At 36.7% G+C, this 25,896-nt stretch overlaps 1 protein-coding gene across 3 annotated transcripts in view; it reads left to right on the forward strand.

The window, feature by feature from the left end:
- ATP8A1 (ATPase phospholipid transporting 8A1) overlaps positions 1-25,896 on the forward strand; it is a 268,024-nt gene that overhangs the window by 47,879 nt on the left and 194,249 nt on the right. For 2 of the 3 annotated variants that reach the window (XM_023224492.2, XM_023224493.2), the window contains 3 exons: positions 889-934; positions 16,521-16,561; positions 23,044-23,117. In XM_023224492.2, coding sequence (XP_023080260.1) covers positions 889-934; positions 16,521-16,561; positions 23,044-23,117 — 161 coding nt within the window. The remainder of the gene's footprint in view (positions 1-888; positions 935-16,520; positions 16,562-23,043; positions 23,118-25,896) is intronic. The other variant, XM_023224494.2, reaches the window with a different exon arrangement.

A 25,896-nucleotide genomic window follows, 5' to 3' on the forward strand; every position in this document is an offset into this window, starting at 1 on the left:
TACACTAAGCACTCTTCTGCAGTGTTAACAGAGTTTGATGAGTTATACTCGATGCTGTAAGTTTAGATGAAAACCTCTAGGTGAACCGGAGAGAAAATAAGCTTCCCTGGCCACTCAGATTCTCACCTTTCCTCTGACCTTCTGTTTCTTTTTCTTACCCACTGCTGTAAAACCTTATCTTATGCAACTCTTCAAACTTACCTAGACTTAGACTAACTCACTTGCTTATTGTGTAATTTTGTAGGTGCTCTTGGGAGGAAGGAAAATATGATGAGATTATGTAATTCAACGGCTTTCGGTTGCAAGTAGTGAGAGGAGGAAATGCAGGAGAGCAGTGAACAGGAGTGTCTATATGTCAATGGTAGACATCGTTGATTCAAGTCATTGGCAAACATCAGCACATCATTAAATTATAGAGGATGTGCTCAGCTTAATTTGGTGATGACTTTCATAAGAAGCTGAAAATATTTCAATACCATTATTAAACGGTAGTTATTATAGATAATTCTCTCAGGCAATCTCCTTTTTAAAGTGAGTTATTAAAGCAAAATACTAAATCAACCTTTCATACTTTTCTAGGACATTAAAATTGTAATCCTACTTATGTGCTGAGGTAAGATCCTCGTGAGGACCACAAACTTGTGCTCTCAGAAGAGGGGCACTGTATGGAGATACTGGGAATTGTTCTTTCAGTTTTAAAATTCCTAGATATCCTCTAATTCGTCCCATCACCATTCCCCCAGCAATGCATACTTTAACATTGACATGAATGAGAAAGGATAGAAACCTTGAGAAACATAAGCTAAATCTTTTTTGGTATGAGTGTTCTCTTGTTTTAGTAATCTCATTCACATTTTCATAGTTGTTCTTTTTGCTTTTAAACCTTAGAAACGACATAAAGCTGATAATGCAGTGAACAAGAAACAAACGCAAGGTAGGAATTTTGCATGTTTTCTTATATTTGTCAAACCCACTTGTGGTATGTACAAACACTTTAATTACATATAATTCAATTGCAAATACTGTGCATCTCAAGTTTTTGTTTCAGGGTAGATTGATTTTTGCTTTGTGGCATTTGTTAGGATGACACTTAAACTCACTTTAGAGTGATTTATAGTGATAATACTTTTGAAAGCCAACATTTTAAACATATTTAAGTGTGTCATGGCAATATTATCTCAAATATAGTCTATAAAAGTCTGCAGTTGTTTTGACAGTGTTTAATATTATAAAGTGTCTTTATTTTGTTTGTAATCTACAGATGTTATTCTAGAAAAGATGTATTGAAAATAAGCTGATGTGATGTCACTTGAGTGAAAAGCATTTTGGAAACACTCTGAGTTATACATGCAGATGACAGACACTCCAGAAATAAAACAAATACAACCAAGCCCGCTTCTGTACAGTGCATGGCATTTTGGCACAGCTCTTTTTGGATGGGGCTCATTTTGATACAGCCAAAAGCAAAATGATCTTTAATACAAGCAAATGGGCCGTCATGTTCTAAGATTTTGTTTTTAAATGCCCAGGAGTGTGAGAAACAGACATCTTAGCTCATCTCTGAATGAGTTTGCCCCATCTGAGAATCTCATCTCTGAAGTTCTTTGATGAGGTGAGGATCAGTGATGTCTGCCAACATTATCTGATATTTAGGAAGACTATTTTTATACTGCTAATATTTCTATGGAGTCCTGTCAAAATTCCCTGCTTCTTTTTCACCACCTCCCACAATAGGCATTATATGCCGATTTTTAATACACTTAAGGACGATATATTTACTAATTAACCTAATAAATTTGCAAAATATTTACTGCGATTATTTTATTATGGAACATATAAGAAAGTAAAAATGGGAACTTCAGCTTACAACCTATGGAGAGTTTATAACATATTTGTTGAACTAGGTCCATGTAAAAACATGTAAAAGTGCAAAGAGATGATCTGTGTGGAAGATGAAGGATTTGGACTACATGATCTCAATTCTCTTCAGAGTTTTGTGGCAAATCATGGTTTCTATGTCAAGTGCTATAAAAATTGGTAAGGTGAGAAAATTATGGTGTATCATGAGCTAGACCTTGAATTTTAGGAGGACATTGGATGAACAGAGAGGAATGGAGAAGATATTCTTATGTGTGGGTTGAGTGGGAAAGGAGGAGGAGGGATTTTTCTGGAAAATAAGACTGTAGGACTGCTTTGCTAAATCATTATTAGACTGCCAGATGCAGAAAGGAGATTTGCATCAGAGAGAAACAAAATCATGATTTAAAAGGTAGGCTGAGGTTGAATTGTATAGGATCTTGAATGCTAAGCCAAGGGGATTTCAACATTTCTTGTGGATACTGAGTCACTGTTGAAGGTTTATGAGCCAAAATGAGACAGGCCAAGCATGTGGGTTAAAGATGTGAGGCAGAATGAACTGGAGTAAGGGACTGTTAGAAGCCTGGGACAGAGCTACTCCAGGAGTTTAGTTGTGAAGGGACAAACAGGAATTGAAAGGGAAAAATTCCAGATGTTTCAAGCCTGGTATTTTTGGCAATATGCAGTTTTTGCTTTTGTTGCCATATTGCTCAGAAAATTTAGTAACAGCTTTTGAAACAGAAGTACATAAATGCTTTTCCAATGCATAATGTATCTTGTAGCAGAGGGCTTCTATGTTCAGTGACTGGCAGTTACTGATTTTCAAGCCTTGGCTCAAGAAGTCAGCATAGTACAGTGGAGGTGTGGTCATCATAGCTATGATGATTTTGGGCTACCACACGGGTGCTCCACCCTTCTGGGTACTTGCCAACCTCCAAAAAAAAATTCCTTTGTCTACCATTCAGATAAAATCGTATTTCTGGACTATCCATCTTGGTTCATGAGTCCCCTTCATTGATTAACAGGATTGGCCCTATGGCTAAATACAAGAATAGGCAAGTGAGAGGAAAAGCTTCTATAATAAATGTATACAAAACTCAATTCAAAAGTAAAATATTAGGACTTAGCTATAAAAGCCGTTTTAGTCAACAGAATACACTCCGTATCTGTAGGTTTCTCATCCTAAGATTCAACCAATTGACGATCAAAAATAGAAAAAAACAAAAAACAAAAAAACCAACGAGGCCAGGCGCGCTGGGTCATGCCTGTAATCCCAGCACTTTGGGAGCAGAGGTGGGTGGATCACCAGAGGTCAGGAGTTCGAGACCAGCCTGGCCAACATGGCAAAACCCCATCTCTACTAAAAGTACAAAAATTAGCTGGGTGTAGTGGCAGGCACCTGTAATCCCAGCTACTTGGGAGGCTGAGGTAGGAGAATTGCTTGAACCTAGGAGGCACAGGTTACAGTGAGTCAAGACTGTGCACCCGCACTCCAGCCTAGGTGACAGAGAGAGACTCGATCTTAAAAACAAAAACAAAAAAAAAAAAAAAAACTGTAACGGTAAAAAGAAAACAAATTTAAAAATATAGTATAACAACTATTTACATAGCTATTTACATATTTACTATTTATGTTGTGTTAGGTTTTATAAGTAATCTAGAGATGATTTAAAGTATATGAAAAGATATGCATAGGTTATATGAAAAAATACTACACCAGTTTAATTAGGGGACTTGAGCATCCATGGATTTTTGTATCCATGGGAGGTCTTGGAACTAATCCCTCATGGATATTGAAGGAGGACTATACTTTCCTTCAGACTGTATTAAGTCCTGTATCCAATAAATTATGGCTTTTATGTTGGTGGTTGAATTTGTTTCCTAAGAGAATGGTATATTTTTGTTTTCCCCTTTGCTGCCTTTGAGTATTGGTCTTCTTGGTTTGGCAGTTGATAGGAGATAACAAAAATGTTCAAGTAGGATACTGTTTGCTGTCAGATAATTCAAATTGCTTAGCATGAAAGCCATCTGTTATTAGACCAGGATGAAATTCAATTTGCTTTTCTGAATTGAGGCAGAAGTGGGTATATAGGAGTGGGGAGGGAGGAGTATTGGGAGGAGTATTTTTGACAGGTAATTAATTTTTGACGGACATCTAAAGCATCCAACTCAAATTTTCATTTTGTCAATGTTTCTCAAGTCTACATAATGTGTAAGAGACATTTTTCCCTCAGTCAAATGTTAACCCTTTTATATTCACAGAGAAATGAATATTTTCTCTCCTTATGTGAGGCATCAGAGGGTAACACTCTCATTCCTTAGCAACTTCAGAAATATAAACTTGTCATTTTATTTCCAACATTTTCAACCATTTAACTGAAAACTGGTGCTTATTGGATGCCCTGTTTTCTCTGATAAATTAACTCAATCAGGGATTGAATTATGGAGCTGAGACCTAACTCAGAACCTCACGGTTGTCAACACCACTTTTGGAAACAAGGCTAGCCCCAGAGATATATAAGCTGGTTTGGTTGATCATTCAGTGAACCGACAAGTGTAAAATTGTGTATTGTTTTCCAAGAACCTAGTTGCAGAGGGAGGACAGAGTAGATTGACGCTCAGAAGTCCAGGGATGTGAGTGAGTCTTGATGAGTTTTATGGTCCACTCTGCCCAGGGCATGGTCGCTGCTTTTCTTTGCTCCAGGATCTTTGTTGTGTGATGGTTTGTGCATACTAGATAGGAACACTACAGATTGAAGGTCCGACTCTTACTCAGCTTTGTGTTCCCAATAGCTCCCAGACCAGGGGCCTGTCTTAGCAGGTACTCTCTATGTGCATGGTAAATGAACGAGTAAATGAACCACTCTCTGGATAAATACTTGAGTCTACATAATAAAGGAAGAAGAAAGACTGGAAATCAAAAGAAGCCTTCCTGAAAATTCATTATCTGGAGTGCAAATCAGATGAAAAGCAGTATTTTCATCACACTGTGTCCCAGACTTTCATAGTCACTGATAAAATAATATGGCAGAAGTTCTTGCCACTTTTTTATCTTCTCTGTCAAAGTCATGAGATTATTTAACTCTTGCTTCACCTTCTGTGAACACAATACTTTGTCTGCTGATCCCTTCCACTACTCAAAGCACTGCCCTGTTGAGAATGCCCTCATTTTCCTTGTATCTAACCTTACTTTCATTTCCTCTGATCTCTTCCCTCGATATTTCAACTCAGATTTTGGCACAGCCTCCTCCATGTGTCTACACACACGTGAGAGACCATCTCTCATTGTTTTCTCTGACATGAGTTGTTCTGCCAAATATGTCTCTGCAGAAATTTATAAATTACAAATTTATCATTGTTATTCTAATATGTACATTGAAGCCAATCTCCATATGAATTTATTGTGGTGATTGAGCTAGTTTTTATTTTAACTGGTAAAAATATGCTGTCATTTCTTATGAAACGCCATGATGGTTAGTTTGCCAGTATTTCAAGTGGAATGACAGCGTCATCTAAAATCACAGCATGGAGGCCTAGGAAAGGATGGAGTTCAGGTGCAAACTAAGGTATTTGGGAAAATTTGTAAATGCTTCCTAATGAGTAAATTTGCTTTTTTAAAACCCAGGTGTATTCCCTGGAGTATGGTCTGTATACATTCTGCATATGAGAATGTGTGGAAGATAGAGCTGCAATCCTTGGCAGCCCATTGATCAAGTGGTTTGATGCTATAGTTGAATGAAGGCTACATTGTTTAATATTGTGCCTTATTTTATTATGATACTAAGCATTAGATTAGAATAAGTAACAAAGCAGTTTTGTTCTAATTATTTAGAAAAGGTCACATGAAATTCTTTTAAACTAGGCACATAGCTAAAAATAATAAATCGACTCATATTCACCTATATCTTCCTTCCCCAGAGCTACATCAGTCAGCCTTTTCTGAATGGAGTTGAGTGAGTGATGGCTGAGAGCCACTAACAAGACTACTTCCCTGCAGGGCACGTAGTTGCTCATCTCCCACTGGAAGCCATTTCACCTTTAAAGTCCTTTGTGAAAAAGGTGTTGAGTTAATGTGGATTGAATGTGTTTCAGGTTGTTAAGCATTAAATGACCTACTAACAAGGCAGAGTTCATCTGGTTCAATTCATTTCAGTGCTGTTCAAAGGGATGTATTATGCTAAGGGACTTAAAATAGCAACACATTTCTTGCCTGCCAAAAAGAATGTTGCTCCCTTTTTGTGTCTCTGGAGGTACCCCCACATCTGATCCGTTCAGTAGACCTGAGCATACCCCCTGCCACATGTATGTTGGCTTACCTATAAATGGTTTTTAGAAAGCAGTGTTTCAGTGATCCTAGGGACTTAAAATTAAGCATATTTATGGCCTAAGTAATTTCAGACATCTATAAGATTTTTAATATTTTCAGATTATCACAAAGATCTGAGTTTTATGCAAATACTAAGATCTAACCATCGAACTGGGTAGATGTCTTCAGCAGTAGCTGTGGATGGAGAGGAGATATTTGTGGGGAAAGACAGCTCCAGATTGTCTTTCGTTTTTTTATTTTTAAAAGTTGCACACAAAGGAGTGAAACCCATTGAGGTAATGTGGGAAGATGGTTAAAGTGAGAGGACTGATTTAATGGTTGGCTTTATGACTTTGCTCTGCACTTTATTCCTGTATGGGCATACACCACTCACACTGTCTTTTATTTTTAAATTTCAACCAGGTAGTCTGCTTTCATGGGAATTTTTCTCTCTCCTGTTTTTGCCAAACCCAAATAAGTTGTATTAACGTATTTTCTGGGGAAAATGGGTGTGATTCAAAGTTAGAACATTTATTATTTTACTTCAGAAAATCTTTATTGAACATCTTTCTCGTGTAGGACCCTGTGTAGAAAATGCAGAGAGAAACAAATCATGCTCACCCTACAGGAAATTATAATCTTGTAGGGAAGATAAGATGCAGACTGATAGAATTCAAGGTTAAAAAAAAAAAAAAAAAAAAAAAAAAAAACACACACACACACACACCAAATGAGAGATGTAGGGATTCCAAAATGCCATTTGAGGGGTTCATGAAATTAAGAGTGGAACTTTGGTAAGCAGGTATCAGGGTAGTAACTGTGAGTGATGCAGGGTGAAAGGACTAATATGAGCATTACTGTGGAAGTGGGAAGACATGAGATGTACTCTGGAAATAGCAATAGTCTGTTTTGGCCAGGGCATAGAATCCATGTCATGAAACAATGAAGTGCAGGGACAGGGAGGCAAGTAAGAGTCATTTTTCGGAGTCTTTTGAAAACCAGGGTGAGGAACTTGGATGGAATTCTGAAAAGTATGGATAGGCTTCCACTTGTACTTTTGAAAGAATTTGATGGCTGTATGGAAAGGTGGCAGGGAGAGGCACAGAGAGATTGATTTTCTTATTAAGGAGGGGGGACAGGCTGTGTCAATTAGAAGACAAAGGAGAGCACACAGTGGATAGATTCAACTGGACCTGGCAATGGAGAGAAACCCAGTCAAATACCAAGTGCTGCCAAATCAAAAGACCAGGACTGAGACACCCACTAAATCCAGCATTTAAAAGAAGTTGCCATTGTTCATTTTTCTTAACTACAGAGTAGTTGTGGAGCTCTGAAAACTGAAGCCAGATCACACGGAGTTGTGGAATGACTGATGGGTGAGGCAGTGGAGGGAGATTTTTCTTTCAAGGAATTTCTCAGTTAAGCAGAGGAAAAAGTGAGGGACTCATGACTGTGGGCAGGAATAAGGGAAAGCATTCTGAGAACAGGGTATTGCTGGTCTTTGTGCTCCGATCACATTGTGCCACTTATATTGATTTTTAATAAGCCATTCATTCGCAGATTTGTGCGTCAGAATCCCCTGGAGCTTTTGTTAAAACACAGATTGCTGGGACTCACACCTAGAGTTTCTGTAGGCCTGGAGTGGGGCCCCAGAGTTTCATTTTTAAACTCTCAGTGACACCGCTGGTGAGGGGGTCATACTTTTACTCATTTAAAGGTTGTATAAATGAGGTGATAGAAGTAGTATCAACCAATTGGACATCAATATATGTATTATTATATATATTACATGGTTGAAAGAGGAATCCATGAAGTTTCCTTTGTCTTTTGTGTCAGTGGACACTAATGGTTCAGCCAAGCACCCGGTGGTTTAATGTAACCTTTATAGGCAAGTTTATACAAGAGACTCTTCCTGGGCCGTGTCAGTTTGTGCCACACTGAGGCTTTTGACTTAAAGTTGTCTTTGGAAATAAGAGTCTATATAGTGAATAAAATAATGTTTTAATGTTGGCATATTGGCTTTCCTTCTTTGCCCCAGTCAAAGCCATAGTCTCACCTGTACTCCAGTCCTTGATGACCTAAAATTCCTCTTAAATGCTGACTCAGAGAAAGGAAGTGGAGCACACTACGTTTTCTGTGGTTTTACTTTTCCTCTATGGCAACAGTAGTGTCCGTTGTCTTTTTGGGTGACTTGCCTCTTGTTACCCACTTAAGAAATGATAGGCCGGAAGTGGTGGCTCACACCTGTAATCCCAGCACTTTGGAAGGCCAAGGTGGGTGGATCACGAGGTCAGGAGATCAAGACCAGCCTGACCAACATGATGAAACCCCATCTCTACTAAAAATACAAAAATTAGCCAGGCGTGGTGGCGCACACCTGTAATCCCAGCTACTCAGGAGGCTGAGGCAGGAGAATTGCTTGAGGAGGTGGAGGTTACAGTGAGCTGAGATTGTGCCACTGCACTCCAACCTGGGTGACAAAGCGAGACTCTGTCTCCAAAAATAATAATAATAATAATGATAATATTATTTCCCAAGTAGGACCCCCAGTGACACTTTCGGCAGTGGCCCCAGCAGTAGACCATTCTGACTGGGGTGGTGGGTGGGTGGCGTGCTTCTCTCAGAGAAGCTGGTGTTAGAGTGTAAGTTAGCACCTGCACCTGTGCAATATTTGATAGCGTCCTGAGAAACTGGCCACTTCCTCCAGGGCCTTTGATTGAGGAATTCCGAATGTACTTTAACAGAATGTTTTCATTTCAAAAAAGAAACCTATTACAACAAAGCTGTTACCTTGTATCCTGCTAAATGAAAACAAGTTACATTTGAGGTAATTGTTTAGTCTGAGCTCTCCCATGGCGGGACTGTCAGACTAATTAGGCTGTTTGAAAACTATAGCAGGTGTGTTTGGTTGGAACTGGAAAGATGTGGTGGAGGAGTTTTGCATTTAAAACAATGAGCTGTCAAGGCACCACCGGCCATTCTGACAATCCTGTCATAACTTATTCCTACTCCCCTTCACCAGGCTTCTTTAATCATCTCTGCTAGGCTCACCTTCTTAACGCTTTCCATATATTGGAGGAATGTCATCTTCCTAAATGAAGGTTATTTGGAGGAACCAAGTCACCTCCTTGTTGAAATCTAATCCGGTTATATTGTGACTGGTTTCTTGAACACATTCTAAATGTACAAAATTTTGGCCTTGGCTGTGTATTGTGAGGTTTACCTAATTCTCTACTGAAATGAATACATTAAAAAACAAACAAACAAAACAAAAAACCTCTGGAATCAGAATAGCAGCTCTGTTACTTTTGGCCCAACAACCCTAAATGCTCATCACAGGCCTGGCATTGTTTCTTGCTTTCTCTAAACTTAGGTTAGTGCCGGGTCAGGGGAGGTCGGTGATTTAAAAATAGCTAGATTGCTAATTCAGTCACCGGCATAAAACATGTAGTGGTGTTTATTTTCATTGTTCCAAGGACTGGGTGTTTAAGAACCATTTCTAAAAGATAACAATGAATTATAGGATTGACTTGTTTCCTTGGCCAGTGTTCAAGTCTTGATTTGTACGGAAACTTTTTTTATGTTGTGAGCTGACTTTTAACTTCAACAGAGTATACTCATCTATATTCCAAGATGAGGCTAGCCTCAAGTTTGTGTATTTCCTTTCTTCATTTCTGTGTTCTGGTTTTGTATTTCAAGAACAAAACAAATGGGGGGTGGGATAGAAGTATGTTCTCATTTCTAAGGAGCCTACAGCACTGCAGATGCAGCAGGCCCATGCAGCAAATGTTGAGCAGCAAGGTTCTGTAATACTTTCAAAGAAGCGTTACTCTATTTAGTTAGGATTCCAACTCAGCATAGGGATGTAAAGGTAATTTATACTTTGATTAATCCAGACCACTACAGCCTTCAGAATAAATATCAAATACTCATCAGATTGACAAAATTCATGGAATTGTTAAGTTTGTGCTTGTCTCAGTTTATAGTCAGTGGAAATTTATGCATTGCTGGTAAAAGTGTAGAGTGCTGTAGATTCTTGGGTATCTGGTTGTATCTGGTGAAACTGCAAACTCAAATGTCCTGGAGTTAGCAATGTTCTTTGGGGCATTCTATCTTACAGGATATAACCATGTGAATATATTTCATTGCTTGGTAGTAGGAAAAAAATAGAAGTGAGAATTTGCACCGGGGGAGAATAGTTGAATGCTTTATGATGCAGCTGTTGTGGAAAATTGAGTTGTCTCACACAGGGCAAGGACAGCTCTGTGCCTACCTCTAGGACACCTGGAAGTGTGATGCTGAACACTGCCTAAGACAAGGGCGAGACGGACTAGCTAGTGAATTATAATATGCTGTTTAAGGTTTGAAACTCCCTTGTAGCCACCCCAGACTAACTTCTCTACTTAGTTTAAGCATATACAGAGATTGATGGCTTAACTAGTTTTACTGGCTACACAGTTTGCCTTGGCTAGTCAACTAGTGGGTGGAAAAGACCCCACTGGAAACTTGCCTGGACTTTCCTGAAATTCAGATTTCACAAAAATACCATGGAGCTTCGAAATTCATGTTGAGGATGAAAGAGAAGGGCTCCTGGGGAGCTGTACCTATCAGTCTCTCAGGCCTCTGATGCTTTTGTGGGCTTTCATTTTCCTGCTGTACCATATCCTTTGCCTTGAGTAAAGTCTTTTGTGAATACATCCTGTGAAGTCCTGTGAGTTCGCTTAATTACCCAACCCGTTGGAATTGACACATCTATGCCACGGAGTATTTTCCAAAAAAGAATTAAATATCTCTGCTTTTCATTAAAGTATTTATGGCATGTTGAGTGGAAAACCAAGTGGCAGAGAAATTTTAAAAGGGAAAGAAAAAGCAGGAATGTCCATGTTTGTCTAGAGGAAGGTGTGTGAGGATTCATCAGTTAGTACTCCTTACTGTGAGAAAGTGGCCTTGAGAAGAGGAATGTCAGCTTTTACCTTGTATACATACCTGTCTTGCTGGAAGCATGTATTGATTTTGTCATTTGGTAGAAAATATAGAATATGTATTTAAAAGTTTCTTAGATGTGTACATTTGGGGAGTATGCCACATTTTTCTAAGTCTTTCTCCAATAATGAATTGAGAGGGAACATTTGGGTAGAGAGGAGAATGCACTGCTTGACTGGAGACAAAGATTCACAAAAGGTCAGTTGGAGAAAGGAGGTAAATAAGTTTAAACCTGGAGAGAAAATTAATCGGAGCAAGGTTGAGGGAAAATGAGCACATACAGAAGATGGAGGCGTCAAGCAGATTTGGAGCAGGACAGCAGAAGTGCAGCCGTTTTGGAGGCGGTTTTCCACGTAAGTGCCACTGGCTTCCACTATCCGTTATTGAGTGAAGACTCTGGCATAATCTGTTGGATATGAGAAGCCTGTTGTGACACTTCCCATGTGTTAAATGGAACCCAACAAAGTGGATCAAGGCTATTTTTACGTGTGAACTAACAAACATCTGCAAAGTCGCAGCATATTGAGGAGGGCTAGATTAAATTACAGAGCTGGAAGGGGTGGCCCTGAGCTGATACCGGAGAACAGTTTGTGTTACTGCCTCTGAAGGTTACATAACCATTTCTAACTGCTTGCACTGAAAATCAGTTTAGTCACTTATAAAACTGAGATGTCTATTTTAAACAAATGTTAAAATAGTTCATTGGCATCTTTTTATATAGCTATTTTTTAATTCAGTTATAGTTCACATACCATATAATTCACCATGTTGAAGGATACAGTTCAGTGGTGTTTAGTGCATTCACAAGGTTATGCACCAATCACCGCAACCTTAATTCTAGAACATTTTCATCAATCCAAAAAGAAACCCTATACATGTAAGCAGTCTTTCTTTCTTCCTTGAGTCCCTTGCAATCACTAACCTACCTTTTGTCTCTGTGGATTTGTCTGTTCTTGGCATCTTATGTACATGGGATCATACAGTACTTGGCCCTTTGTGTCTGGGTTCTTTCACTTAGCATATCTCCAAGATTCAGTCATGTCATTGTATCTGTACTTAAATTATTTTTATGGCAGAATAACATTCCATTTAATGGCTATACCACATTTTGTTTATTGATTCATCAGTTGATAGACATTTGGGTTGCTTCTACTCTTTGGCTATTACGAATAATGTTTTGGTGAACATTCATATACAAGTTTTGTGTGAACATATGTTTTCCATTCACTTAGGTATACACCTAGTAGTAGAATTTCTGGGTCTGTAGTAACTGTGCTTAACTTTTTGAGGAACTGCCAAAGTATTTTCCTATATAACTATTTATTAGATGTCCTGTGTATGTTATTTTTAACATGAGCCCTACTAGGTAGTGGAGTTGTATCTTTAGTAAATTTATAACTATTACAGTGGTCTCATATGATCCTATAACAGATAAGAACATTAGTGGATCCAGCATTCCACCCAGCTAGTACTTACTGAGCACCTTTATGTCGGTGTGTGCTGTGTGATAACACTGGAACGGTAACAGTGAGTATAACAGAGAAGGTTTCTCTTGTCATGGATCTTACAATCTAGGGGAAGAGACAGCCCTTAAATAATCCTATTTAATTAAGTATACAGTAAGACTGTGACGCTGTGATAAGTGCTCTAAAGGAAAAGTGCACGGAGCTCATTTAGATTTGGGGGTGAGGAGGAAGGACTGGGTGTCAACACAATGTCCCCTGAAAAAGTGCTGTTAAAGCTGAGATCTACAATGTGTATGTACAAGTTAACTAGGTAGGGATGGAGGGAAAGAGAATTCTTGGCATGGAAATGTGCAAAGGATTTGAGATAGCAGAGAGCATGGTGCGCTCACTACAGAGGGCATAAAAAGAGGATGTGTTGGGAGTGGCAAGAAGTAATGATGGGAAAAAGGCAAGAGCTGCTTCATGAAAGGCCTTGTAGATGTTTGGATTTATTTTTTGAACCTAGGGAAGCCAATTGAAGAGTTCTGAGCAAGGGTTGACCCAAGTTTGTGTGTATGGACTGATACATAATAATGTGTAATTATTACATTTATGTAAAATCATCATAGATAATACTTATAGCTACATTGTAGAAACTGAATTTGAAAGAGATTAAGAATGAATGCAGGAAACTAGCCTGAGGGTAATACAGGACATCCAGTTGGGAGGGGGTGGTTCCTGGAACTAGGGGTGCTAATACTGATGATGGTAGAGAAGATTTTAAAATATTGGCAGATTTTGAGATGCTTGAGGCACAAAATCAACAGGATGTTTTTAGTAGTAAAAATTATTCCAGATGTTCAAAGGCATTTTTCTGTAAGAGTTTTAAGAAGGGTTAAACAGGGAGGCATATGAGCATAATAAAACTGCCAAAAAGTCATAATGCATCATTGTTAACAAAGAGAAATTAAGTTGCTTCAAAAGCATTGCTACAGAAACAACAAAACAAAGGTTAAAAAAAACTATACCCAAACTAATAAGTGAATGTAACAAAATTACAGGATGATAAGGTCATTGTACAAAAATTTAATGCATTTCTAAATACTGCCAACAACTGGAAAATAGAATAAAAAGTAACCCTCATGATATTAAGAAAAAAAAAAATCAAGAATTAAATCTAGTGAAAGACCCATTCACAGAAAACTACAAAACATATCTAAGAAAAATTAAGATGTGAATAAATAGAGAAAGATAGCTTGTCCATGCATTGGAAGACTTGAGACCCAAATCAAATTCCAGGAAGATAGTGTGTTCTCCGGAGCTTATTCATCCTGTCTAATCTGAAGTCTTACTCGTCATGTCAAATATCTTGATTTTAGATATATTGGACACTGATAGTTTTTTTTAAAACTAAGTATTACAGCTGGGAGAATTACTGAGATAGGATCAGAAGGAAGTAAATGGCAATAAAGAGCTCTAGACACTATTGACCAGTTTTTTCTAAATTTATGCAAACTTATAGCCCAGTCATTCTGTCAGTTGATCTTGGGTGTAGTTGATTGGAACAGGACTTTACCATCTCTTTTTGTTACCATCTCTCTCATTATATTGTAGCCACTGGGTTACATGATTAAAGGGGAGTGTGCTCTTATTTATTTATTTATTTATTTATTTATTTATTTATTTATTTATTTATTTATTTTGAGACGGAATCTCACCCTGTCACCCAGGCTGGAGTGAAGTGGCGTGATCTTGGCTCACTGCAACCTCCCCCTCCCAGGTTCAAGTCATTCTCCTGCCTCAACCTCCTGAGTAGCTGGGACTACAGGTGTGCACCACCATGCCTGGCTAATTTTTTTGCTATTTTTTAGTAGAGACAGGTTTCACCACGTTGGTCAGGCTGGTCTCGAACGCTTGACCTCAGGTGATCCGCTCACCTCGGCCTCCCAAAGTGCTGGGATTATAGGCGTGCGCTACCGCGCCCGGCCCTCATTTATTCTTTATGCTTTGTTACAACTGATTTTTAGGGACATACTCTTGGACTCTGGCAGAGACAGCACCTCTCGCTTTTCTACCAGAGGTTTTTTTGACTCTGGGTCAGAAGCTCCAAACCCCTACTGCTCCATGATCAACGTCGAGCAGGGGATTTACTCCAGGGATCAGTTTGGGTGAGCTCTGCAGGCATTAGAGTTTTGTTTCGGGATAGTGATCAATTTAAGGTGCCTGTACTTTAGATCCTTGGTCCATACCTGTTTTACGTACTGTAAAAATTGGCACTTTAACTTATACAGTTAAGATATTATACTGAAAATACTTTATTTTAGCTCTTTAGCTTGAAATTATTTTTTTAAAATTAACAAAATTGATTCACCAAAATGCACTCTGAGGTATTCATTCATTTGTTTTATAAGCATCTGAATATCCTATATACCAAAAGTGCTGCAAGTACAAGAAATAAAAAATGGTTAAGACACAATGCATATGTTCAGGGAATTTAGAGACACAAAAAGATAATATTTTAATTTAAATAATTTATCTTGTGACACAGATTTCAAAACATTTTTGTTTGTAATTAATATTAAATTTGCTATTTAACATTTTGGATATTATTATTGTGATACTTTTAGAGGGTTCAGCCTTCATCTATCCCAATATCAAAAGAAACTGAATCAAATGTTTTTGTACCTATGCATTATTCATTTTGCAAATATTTACTGAGTACTGTGTGCCAGGTACTGTGCTGTTTCCAGGGAATGTAATATTAAAACAAATATTAAATGCTTTTCCCTCATAGAATTTACATCTGGATAATTTGTTGATGGGCCTTGACATATTTCTCTCCCTAAGTACTAAGTGCTGTGCTTGCTACCTCACATACTCTCTTATCCTGTTTTATTTTTATTTTTATTTTTTGGTGTTTATTAGCATACTCAGTGTTATAGATAACATCACAGGAAAAAAAAAGTATGCTGAGTAACCCTACTGATGTGAAGCAGTAGCAAAACCCTAAGAAATACCTACCCCCCATCATAATTTAATTCTTTTGCTTTTTTTTTTTTTTTTTTCCAGAAAACCAAATATAGAAAATTTGGATTTTTAGGGCCAGGCGCGGTGGCTCACGCCTGTAATCCAAGCACTTTGGGAGGCTAAGGCAGGCAGATCACTTGAGGTCAGGAGTTTGAGACCAGCCTGGCCAACATGGTGAAATGCTGTCTCTACTAAAAATACAAAAATTAGCCATGTATGGTGGCGCATGCCTGTAGTCCCAGCTACCTGGGAGGCTGAGGCAGGAGAATGGCTTGAACCTGGGAAGTGGAGGTTGCAGTGAGCCAAGACTGCGCCATTGCACTCTAGCCTGGGTGACAGGGCAAAACTCTGTCTCAAAAAAAAAAAAAAAAGAAAAGGGAAAAAAAGGAAAGAAAAAAATTGGGTTGTTTTTTGTTTTTGCTTTTTGCATTACTGTAAACCTAAAGGTGCAAATTCTTTCTGTGTTGGCTTTCTGTGTTAAATTTTTACTGAACTATTAGAAATCTATTACTCTGTGCTTGTGATTCTTCTTTTTAAACATTGCTACTCTTGTAGCATCTGAAATGTTTTTAAGCTTGTCACTTCCTTTTTCACATCATTTTTGTGGCTTTCTCCTCCAGCTGAGCCCCATAGTTCCTCTGTGTGCTAAAGAAAGCCCTTAGTAACACCAATGAGATTGCTCTCTGTTGTAGATATGTTATTGTAGGATCTAAAATACGTTGATTGTTTCTAATTCTTTGTGTAATTTTACATATTCTTGCTATCATAATTAGATTTTTAGCCTATAAAAATTGCTACTAGTTATTTTGACTGAAGCTATTTGTTTAAAATGATTACTCCATCAGAAACGGCCTTTTCATAGTAAAAATTTTTCTTTAAAATGTCACCTTTTCTCTTTCCAGTTTTGAGAAATGGTGCTTGGGAAATTGTCCACTGGGAAAAGGTATGCATTGATTTTTCTTTTGTTCCAGGAGAGGAAATGCATAGCGGTGTACTCTAGTAGATATAATATTTTGTATAATAGAAGCAAATGTCAAGAATTTTACTAATATAAAAGTTTTTTAGTAATATAAACATGCATGGAGTCTTCAGTCACATTCATTTAATATTTCTGCTATATTATAGAAAGACTTACTTTGAAGAATAATATCTAGAACTTTTTGTTTTCTTCATAGTATATTTTGAGTACTGTTTTCATAGATTTTATTTAACCATGACCTGTTTTGTGTTGTAATTTTTTGCTTTAATCATCTACTGTCCAAGTAAAAATAAGAATTTGAGTTCTGATATTTTACTTCTGCATATGTTACTTCAAATTCATATAGTGAGACTAATTACATTTGCTTACCACTGATTCCTTTAAAAAAAAAAATCTTACAAATTAAATATTATTTTCTAATGAAGTCAGTTATATAACATCAAAGGTTAATTTGTTTATAGGATCTCTAACATGGCAGTTAGTAGGTTAAGTCGTAATTTAACAAATGTTATTCAGGTGTTTATTCTTTTCAGACTTCCCTTTCAAAAGGTAAGCAATTATTATTAGTTCTCCCTTAGTTCTGGAAGAAGATTTAAAATCTAGTCATCCACAAATTAATAGCTTTGGTAACTTGGTAAAAGACTTTTTGGAGGCTGCGCTGCCCTTCTTAGGCCACTTTATTTCCTGGGGTTGCCAGGACACTAGAGGTGTATCTCACAGGACAGTATCTTGCTAGGACAATCGAAGTGTAACCAGTGGTTTATTTGCACTTCAGTACTTCCCAGCTGGTTGAAGTCCATGCCCTTGATTCTACCTTGTCATGGTCATCTTTTATTTCTGCAGGGGATACCTTGTACCCCCCAATCAAAAATTAATTAAATTTCTGTTGATTTTCCATCAGTGGCTAGAATAGAGACTGACATCTCCCCTTTCATATAGTTGAAAATTGACCTCTCTTTTTCCTTTGGCTTTTGACATGAGAGCAACAAACAGGAAAATACCTTGGTGTGCTTTATTTATTTCTGTGACAGGAATCTCTCTTTCAGAATAACAAAATAAACAAAAATGCTAAAAGCAATTTCAAAATAAATTTCTTTTCTACTCTTTTCTGGCACCTGTGAATTTAAACATTTTAGAAAGAAGACAGGTAGGATATAATCAGGTAGGATGTAATCAAGTATAATAAGTTTAATTTTATTATAAATATTATTTTACCTAGAGTTGTTAGTGTAGTTAAAGTAAATGTGCATGCTAGTAAATAACCTAGGCTGCTTCCTCAGAAAATAGAAAGTCGGGAGATAATAATGTACTACTTCACTCTAAACCTTTAAAATGTCTTATTTTCCTAATAAACAATCTTTATTTCAAGATTATGCTAACCTACCTGGATTATTGTAACTCTTGCTCTTCCTATTTTTGACAGGCAAATCACCAGCCAGGATTACCCATAATAATAGCATTTTCAGTCATCTCACAGGTCAATGGCACACCTAACCTGGGCATCCCATTTTGAGATAGAGAAGGACAGAGTTTAAAGTGTTGCCAAAGTCATCCAGCCCAAAAGAGCTGAAGTTATTTAATAATTAGAATTATAGAACTAATTAGAATCACTAAAAGTTGGTTCAGTGATGAAATCATGAAAATATTAAAAAGTTAACATCACTCTTAAGTTGGCAGCATCAAGTTTGAAAATAAAGTGAGGAAGAGGTCTCATTCCCAGTGGCCTTATGGGATGCCTGCAAGTAAGTTTAACATATATGTATGACTAAAGAAAGCATCCAAACTTTGATATTCAAGATTCATACAAATTTACAAATATGTCATATTCCCAGAAAAATTAAAAGTGAAATATCACTTGTTCCAAATTATGAAGTAATATAATCCCAGGGAAATTATTATATTTTCCTCAAGAATTGACTATATTTTTCATCTGATTTGCCAAAATAAACAGTTAAGAAAGTAGAATATATGTTGGAAAAATGAACAGTGTGCTAAGATTAACTACAGGTGAAATGGAAAGCAAAAGTTATTAAAATACTGTGGATTGTTTGCAAAACTAGACATTGATGAGTAGAATAACATGGAGCAGATTTAAATAGTATAGAATAAAATATAATGCCCTGAAATAAAGCCTGTTTAATATTTGAAAAAGGCAAAAATTACTTTTTAAAGAATTATGTTGTCACAGATTAGCAATTTTAAGAAATAGTATTTGAATATTTAGTTTGTAACTAAGTCACAACCTATGCTAAAATAAATTTCACCTGACTAAAAGAGTTAAATGTTAAAACATTGTTTTTAGAAAACATACAAATAGAATAAAGGCTTTAATATTTGAAGAGGAGCAATATCTCAAAATCTGTAGAATTAGGTTATATAAATTTTAAAACTAATACACAACAAAAACTGCCACAAATAAGTAGGCAGGCTATGTGAAATATTTGCACCAAATAGGACAAATGATTAAGATCACTGTTATATAAAAAAGAAAACTTGACAGTAAACCAGAAATATGATAATCAGACTCAGTATAATATTCAACCTAATAAAAGTTGCAAATTTAAACCATATTGAAGTTTCATTTGTTACCTATTCAATAAATAAAAACAAACTTGTATTTCAGATTTTTTATTTTTATGAAATATTTTATTTACATCCTATTGTGAACGAGCAGTTTGGCTATTTGTATTGAGAACTGTAAAAAGGGGATTCTGGAAATTTATCCCAGGAAAAGAATCATAAAGTTGGAGAATATCTCCACTTGTATAAAAATGTTTATTGTAGCATTATTTACTTACAATAGCAAAAAACTACAATATATGGAAATACAACAATAGGGAAGGTTTTATAAATTACGGCATACTCATATTTTGTGACAAGTAAAATCTGTAATGTCACATGGTATAGCAACACAGAAAAAATTATACTATTCATTTGACAAGTATTTATTGAGTGCATATGCCAAGCAGTGAGCTTAAAGCATCAAGCAAGACAAATCCCGGTTCCTGTATCATAAGATATAATCATAGGTGAAAAAAAATAGTACTATGTACCCTGAAATACTGGCTTTGTAAATTGTTCGTTGAACAAGTGAACAGGCACAAAAGCAGCCTTACCTGTTGGGATAACAAGATTGTGAGGCGAGTCTTTTCTTTGGCTTATATGATATTTTGTGCAATTAAAAATAAAATCAGTAAACCAGAACCAAGAGTGTCATCTACATGCCAAGGCAATATGATAGACCTTAGTGTAAATGGGCTTTACTTCAGGGCTCTTTCTCTGCCTTTCTAAATGTGTGGCTGCTGTGGTTGCTCTTCAACGGCCCTCAAAGGACCTACAAATTTGCCTAGCATACATCTAATCATTCACAGCTGGACAGACTTCAGCTCTGAGGTGTTAATGGCTTCTCTCTCCAGTTACTGCCCTGAAATCTTTTCCCTGTTGCAAAAGGTTAGCTTGCTGATACATAGTTTTAAAAGAAAGTATTGTAATCACAAAGCCCTACATGTAGGAAACTACACTGCGACTCCTGAACTGTAAGCTGCTGGTTTCATTGCTCTCACCACAGATTATTTCTTTACAATGAGGTGCAGCTAACACTGTTCACAGGTTTTTGAGATGTATGCAGGTGGAGAATTTAGCGGAAGAATCTTGGAATCAACATATTCTTCTGACTTATTAGGGAAGCATGATATGGTGGGCTGAAGGCATGTGTAAAAGTTACTCTGTAAAGCCACTTTAATGCATGAAGCCTCCACCACAATATGTGTGTATTTTTTCTTTTTTCTTTCTTTCTTTTTTTTTTTTTTTTTTTTTTTTGAGACAGAGTCTTAACTCTGTTGCCCAGGCTGGAGTACAGTGGCGTGATCTCAACTCACTGCAACCTCTGCCTCCTGGGTTCAAATGATTCTCCTGCCTCAGCCTCCTGAGTAGCTGGGATTACAGGCACCCGCCACCATGCCCAGCTAATTTTTGTATTTTTGGTAGAGACGGGGTTTCACCATGTTGGCCAGGCTGGTCTTGAACTCCTGACCTCAGGTGATCCACCTGCCTTGGCCTCCCAAAGTACTGGGATTACAGGTGTGAGCCACCACGCCCAGCCAATAGTTGGATTTTTAAATAAGGCTGTTGCAGTCTGATAATCTTACTATTCTACATAATCCTCAATGTTGCTAATATCAGTGACTTCAGAAGGCTGTAGGTAGTGGACTGAAAGCCCTAAATATTTCCTTAACTTTGGCATTTTAGGGACTAAAACTGCTTTATCGTGACATTCCTCCAATTGGAATATATATGATCAAAGCATTTTTGTCATCTTGACTTTTTCTTCTCTTGGTTCGTCTTATGGACACACTAGACTGGAAGGGGAATGCTGTATTGGGAGCTCAGAACCCAAAAGGAAAGACAGGTGTTTGGATGTCTTTTGAGAAATTGATCTTAAACATAGGCATCCTAAGGAGTTAAGTTCCCTGCTTTCCTTACAGTAAAGAACTTTAGCATTCATTGATTTAGCATGCTTTCGTAAGAACTTCAGCATTTAGTAAGCCCATGGTTTTCCCAGGCCACTGGGGTACCATATAAATTGTTACTATTTTATTGAGTTTAATAACCACAAGCCCTTCTTTTGTCTTACAATGAGTAAAGATGTTGGAAAGCAGCACAATCAATTAGGGATTTAAATCTGACTGTTAGACTCTAACATGATAGTGTAGAGGGTATGATTCTGATTTTGTGAAGCACACAGTTGAATTTAAGAGGAAACATTAACACACAGGAGGTGATTAAAGAACAATTAAATGGTAACCTGGATGCATTCTAAGTGTCATGATTACAGAGAATTTACATTTTATTATCTTTCTGTCAGTGAGTAATCACAGTATTATCACAGCACATTATTTTAAGGACCAGTTCATTTATATTGGAGTTTTTAATTTTTCCATCTTTGCCCTTTTGTGAGGTAGGGGGTGTTTGATTCCGAGATCCCTGGTAATTTGCCAGTTTCAGCTAGTGCGAATTTCAGATTTCACCTGAATTATTTTTTGAATCAAGAGACCCAGAACTTCCGTACTTGGACACTAAACATACATGACATAAATGAAAGACAATACCCCTGCCCCAACCTTTCCTAACCTCTTCTTTTGGTAAATAATAGACCGCAGTGGGCTGCCTCTGCAGTAATTTCTTATTATGATTCCCACAAAGGACACTATTCTGTTCTGACTCTCAGTAGTGTTATTTTAGAGTTCAAGGAAAAGTAGGGAGGGGGAAGAACAAACAGGCTTTAATTTAAAAAGTCTTTTTTTCCATCTATTACATATTGAAATTCATGTTTAAGATCATTTGTCTACTAAGAGTACTAAGAGATCAACTTTCTTTTTTTTTTTTTTTTTTTTTTGAGACGAAGTCTCGCCCTGTTGGCCAGGCCGGAGTGCAGTGGCACGATCTGGGCTCCGCCTCCTGGGTTCACGCCATGCTCCTGCCTCAGCCTCCCCAGTAGCTGGGACTACAGGCGCCCACCACCATGCCCGGCTAATTTTTTGTATTTTTAGTAGAGGTGGGCTTTCACTGTGTTAGTCAGGATGGTCTTGATCTCCTGACCTTGTGATCCGCCTGCCTCAGCCTTCCAAAGTGCTGCAATTACAGGCGTGAGCCACTGCGCCCAGCCAAGAAGTCAACTTTCATGATGTAAGGGGAGCGGCTAACAGTGTAACTTGGTCAGCTCAGTTAAGCCAAGTTGTTGCTTATTGTATTGTTTGCCAAAAGCTATGTGACACATCTGTCACTTAAATTATTACTAACAGTTTTTGAACATAGTATGTCTTTGTCTTTATGCCGGGCTCAGAAAAATGCTAAGAGGTAGTAAAATGAAGAGATTAACTTTTAATTTAAAATGCATTGATAGTTTCACAAAATTATGCAAAATCAGGATTTGCAGACAGTCAGACGTGGATTTGAGTCTAAGCTCTTCAACTCCCCATCATCTTAAGCAAAAATCTCAGAATCTCAGACTCATTTTCTTTCTCTCCAGAGGATGAGTTATAAGCAATACTAGTTTCACAAGCATTATTGTGAGGAGCAGTTATATATAATAGCATCTCCAGTTGCATTGGGATTTCCTTAAATAGGATAAAGATTTATATTGGTAAATTCCTCCTTTATGTTTTTATGTCAAAGAGAGGATATGAGAAGTTGAGATGTCAATTAAGTGGATACAATAGATTGATTTTATCAAGATAAGTTATATATCCAATATATAATGTCCAATTTTTAAAGGATTCCTCCAACCCTGGTCTCACTCCTAGATAATTTTCTTCCATTTTGTGAAGATAAGAGGTTCTTGTTTGCCAATAACTATTTTTACTGTATTCTGTGCTTTTTACAATGGGTTGTATATTTGTAACTATCTTTCAATGCAGATAATTAACCAATTCCCAGTTTTCTTTCAGGTAAATGTTGGAGATATAGTTGTAATAAAAGGCAAAGAGTATATACCTGCTGACACTGTGCTTCTCTCATCAAGGTAGAGATGCCTACTGATGCTCAAACAGTGTAGGGGATGGTTTCTCTACCCTGCATTGACCTTGTGATTTCTCCAAGGAAATAAGGAATAAACGAAGAATTTAAAACCTCTCTAATAATTTTTATTTAAACATTTAAAAAATGGATTCGACTTAAAGGGCTCTTTCATGTTTGCCATATAGAATAAGTGATAGGTACTATACTTTATCATTCAAATATAATTAAGAGTCTACTCTCCCTCTGAATCTATCCAGATCCTTTTGTGGGGATCATAATTCTTTTAAGATTTCCTGTCATTTATTTTATATAATACATGGATTGAGTTCTATTGATTTTTTTTATCTTTCAATCCTTGTTCATCATAAATCCCTGCAAAGTTTCTTGATTATTGTGATGGAATGGTACTAAAAAATGGATGAATGATTCTTTTTGCCATCATGCCTTTTGAAATGCCATACTCTTCCAACAGAAAAGTACTTCGCTCTTTCTCTTAAGTTCTTTCAGTTACTTAATTTAAATAATTTTCATTTTACTCATATTTTAGTCATGAATTAGTATTCAGTATGAATTAGTATTCATATGGCACTGTTACCCTTTAAAGAATGTGACTTCCAAATGGTTTTAGGTTTAAAAACTATAAACTAGTCCTATTTTAAATTAAGAAAAATTGTTTTTAATATTTTAGAGGTTGTTTATCATCATTTCCTTGGACAGTTTTATTTGTAAATCCACATATGAATATGGATGGTGTCCTTTTTTCAAAATCTATTTAATCAGGTCATCATTTAAAGTGATTCAATTCATGACAAGTTAGTGAAACTTAGCTGAACAAGTAAAAGTAATCTAGATATTTATAGAAGTAAGTCTACAACCAATTAAAGTAACTGCAGGTAGTTATATTTCTGTATCTTTTTGTGCCATGTACCTATAGGTTTTTGTTTTCAGAAAAATGGATATAGATGTTTTCAAATCACCCTTTCTGTTCTTAGTTTCCTTTGCTTATAACTTTATCAGGATAAATCTCTAAAACTGAGTAAAGCTAACCATCCATTCTTGGCATCTTGAGAATTAGCTTGAGGGAGAGCTTATTGTCATTGTCTCAGGTTCTAGGTAGTATCTAGAGAGAGCTCTCCTTAGGGAGTGAAAAGCCGGGATTCTTATTCTGAGTTGGTGATTTTGAACCAACTGCTTAATCTCTCATGCCTTGGTTTCACATCTTTTATATTAAGATGGATTAAATGATCAAATTCTAATATTCCCCAATTCTTTTTGTTTACATTGATAAGCTTTAAGAGTACCCTACAGAGTGGTGTCCATTCAGTTTTATTAAGTAAAAATGTGATGAATGTATTGGACAGTTGGCCATCTGAATGTTTTACAGTTGTGTGCTGCATAACAGCATTTCGGTCAGTTACAAAATACATACACAACAGTGGTCCCATAAGATTATAATGGAGCAGAAAAACTCCTGTTGCACAAATACTCACTATTGTGTCACTGTTTCTTTACACTATTCCGTACAGTAACATGCTGTACAGGTTTGTAGCCTAGGAGCAATCTGCTGCACCATATGGCCTATAGACTATACATCTAGGTTTGTATAGGTACCCTCTATGATGCTCGCACAGTGACAAAAATGCCTAACAATCCTTTCCTCAGAAGCTGCACCTGTCATTGTCACGTGACTGTATAAGCAAGTTCAAAATGATAGTAACAGCTTCTAACAATTTGGGAAAGTATTGTTTTCCCGATTAAACTCTTAGAGACATAATTGTAGAATGAATCATATACACCGAACCATTAAATACAATTTTTATTTTTGATGCTCAAAAATGTGAAGATAGTCGACTTTACTGCCCTGAATTTATACTTAAGCTTAAGTTGGAAATTTTCAAAATCTTTGCTGTCTGACTGTATCCAATTTCAGAAACTCCCCAGCAAGCTACTTGTATTTCTTAAACTTTAGACCATTTTTACAGAACTTGTTTTATAAACATTAAAAAACACTTACTGGTGGTTATGAATATCAGTTTATCAAAACAGTTTCTGTGTGTTAATATGGTCTCCACAGTGATTAACTTCCTCCAAGATTATATTTTTAAAAGATTATCTGATTTGTTGCTTTTTGTTATTGAGTGGAATTCAAAATAAAGGCTGTGCTGTTAGACATTTCAATCCAAGTAACAGAATACCACCTTTCAGGATTTTTTTTCCCTCAAAGAATTTTAGCATTACTTAACTCCTTTGAATCTACGTTAACCTCACGAAATAGGTAGTAGCGTTTAATCATTTAACAGAAAGAGAAATTTTGACTTTAGGTAATGACTAAGTCAGGGTTGGAATACTCCTAATCTATCGTTACACTGTCCACTGTCAAAAGAAGTACATGATGGTTTTCACCTGCAAGTGAGCAACCACTTAGCAGTAAGAGTAAACAACTGCTTATAATATTTTAATTTTCAATTTCTTTAAATTTTAATTACTGAGAGTGCATCTTCTGTGAGGTAGTTTGAAATTAAAGCATGAATATGGTTGAAAGTTACTGTGTTTCATAGGCTTTCATTTTGAAATGAAACAGATTTTAGCATTTAATAAATAACGAATACATTTATGTGTTAAGAAAGTATAAAGTAGGGTAAAATAACTCAAGCTGTTAATTCAAGTCCATATTCTTGGCATGTCTATTTCATACCCTCTCTGAAAAAATTTCTCTGAATTCAAAGGCTTACCCTTCCAAAACAATGCATTAATTGCTAAGTAACTCAAAAGGCCAGTTATGC

The sequence above is a fragment of the Piliocolobus tephrosceles genome, chromosome 3 (genome assembly GCF_002776525.5).
Source record: "Piliocolobus tephrosceles isolate RC106 chromosome 3, ASM277652v3, whole genome shotgun sequence".
NCBI classification, from domain to species: Eukaryota; Metazoa; Chordata; class Mammalia; order Primates; family Cercopithecidae; genus Piliocolobus; species Piliocolobus tephrosceles.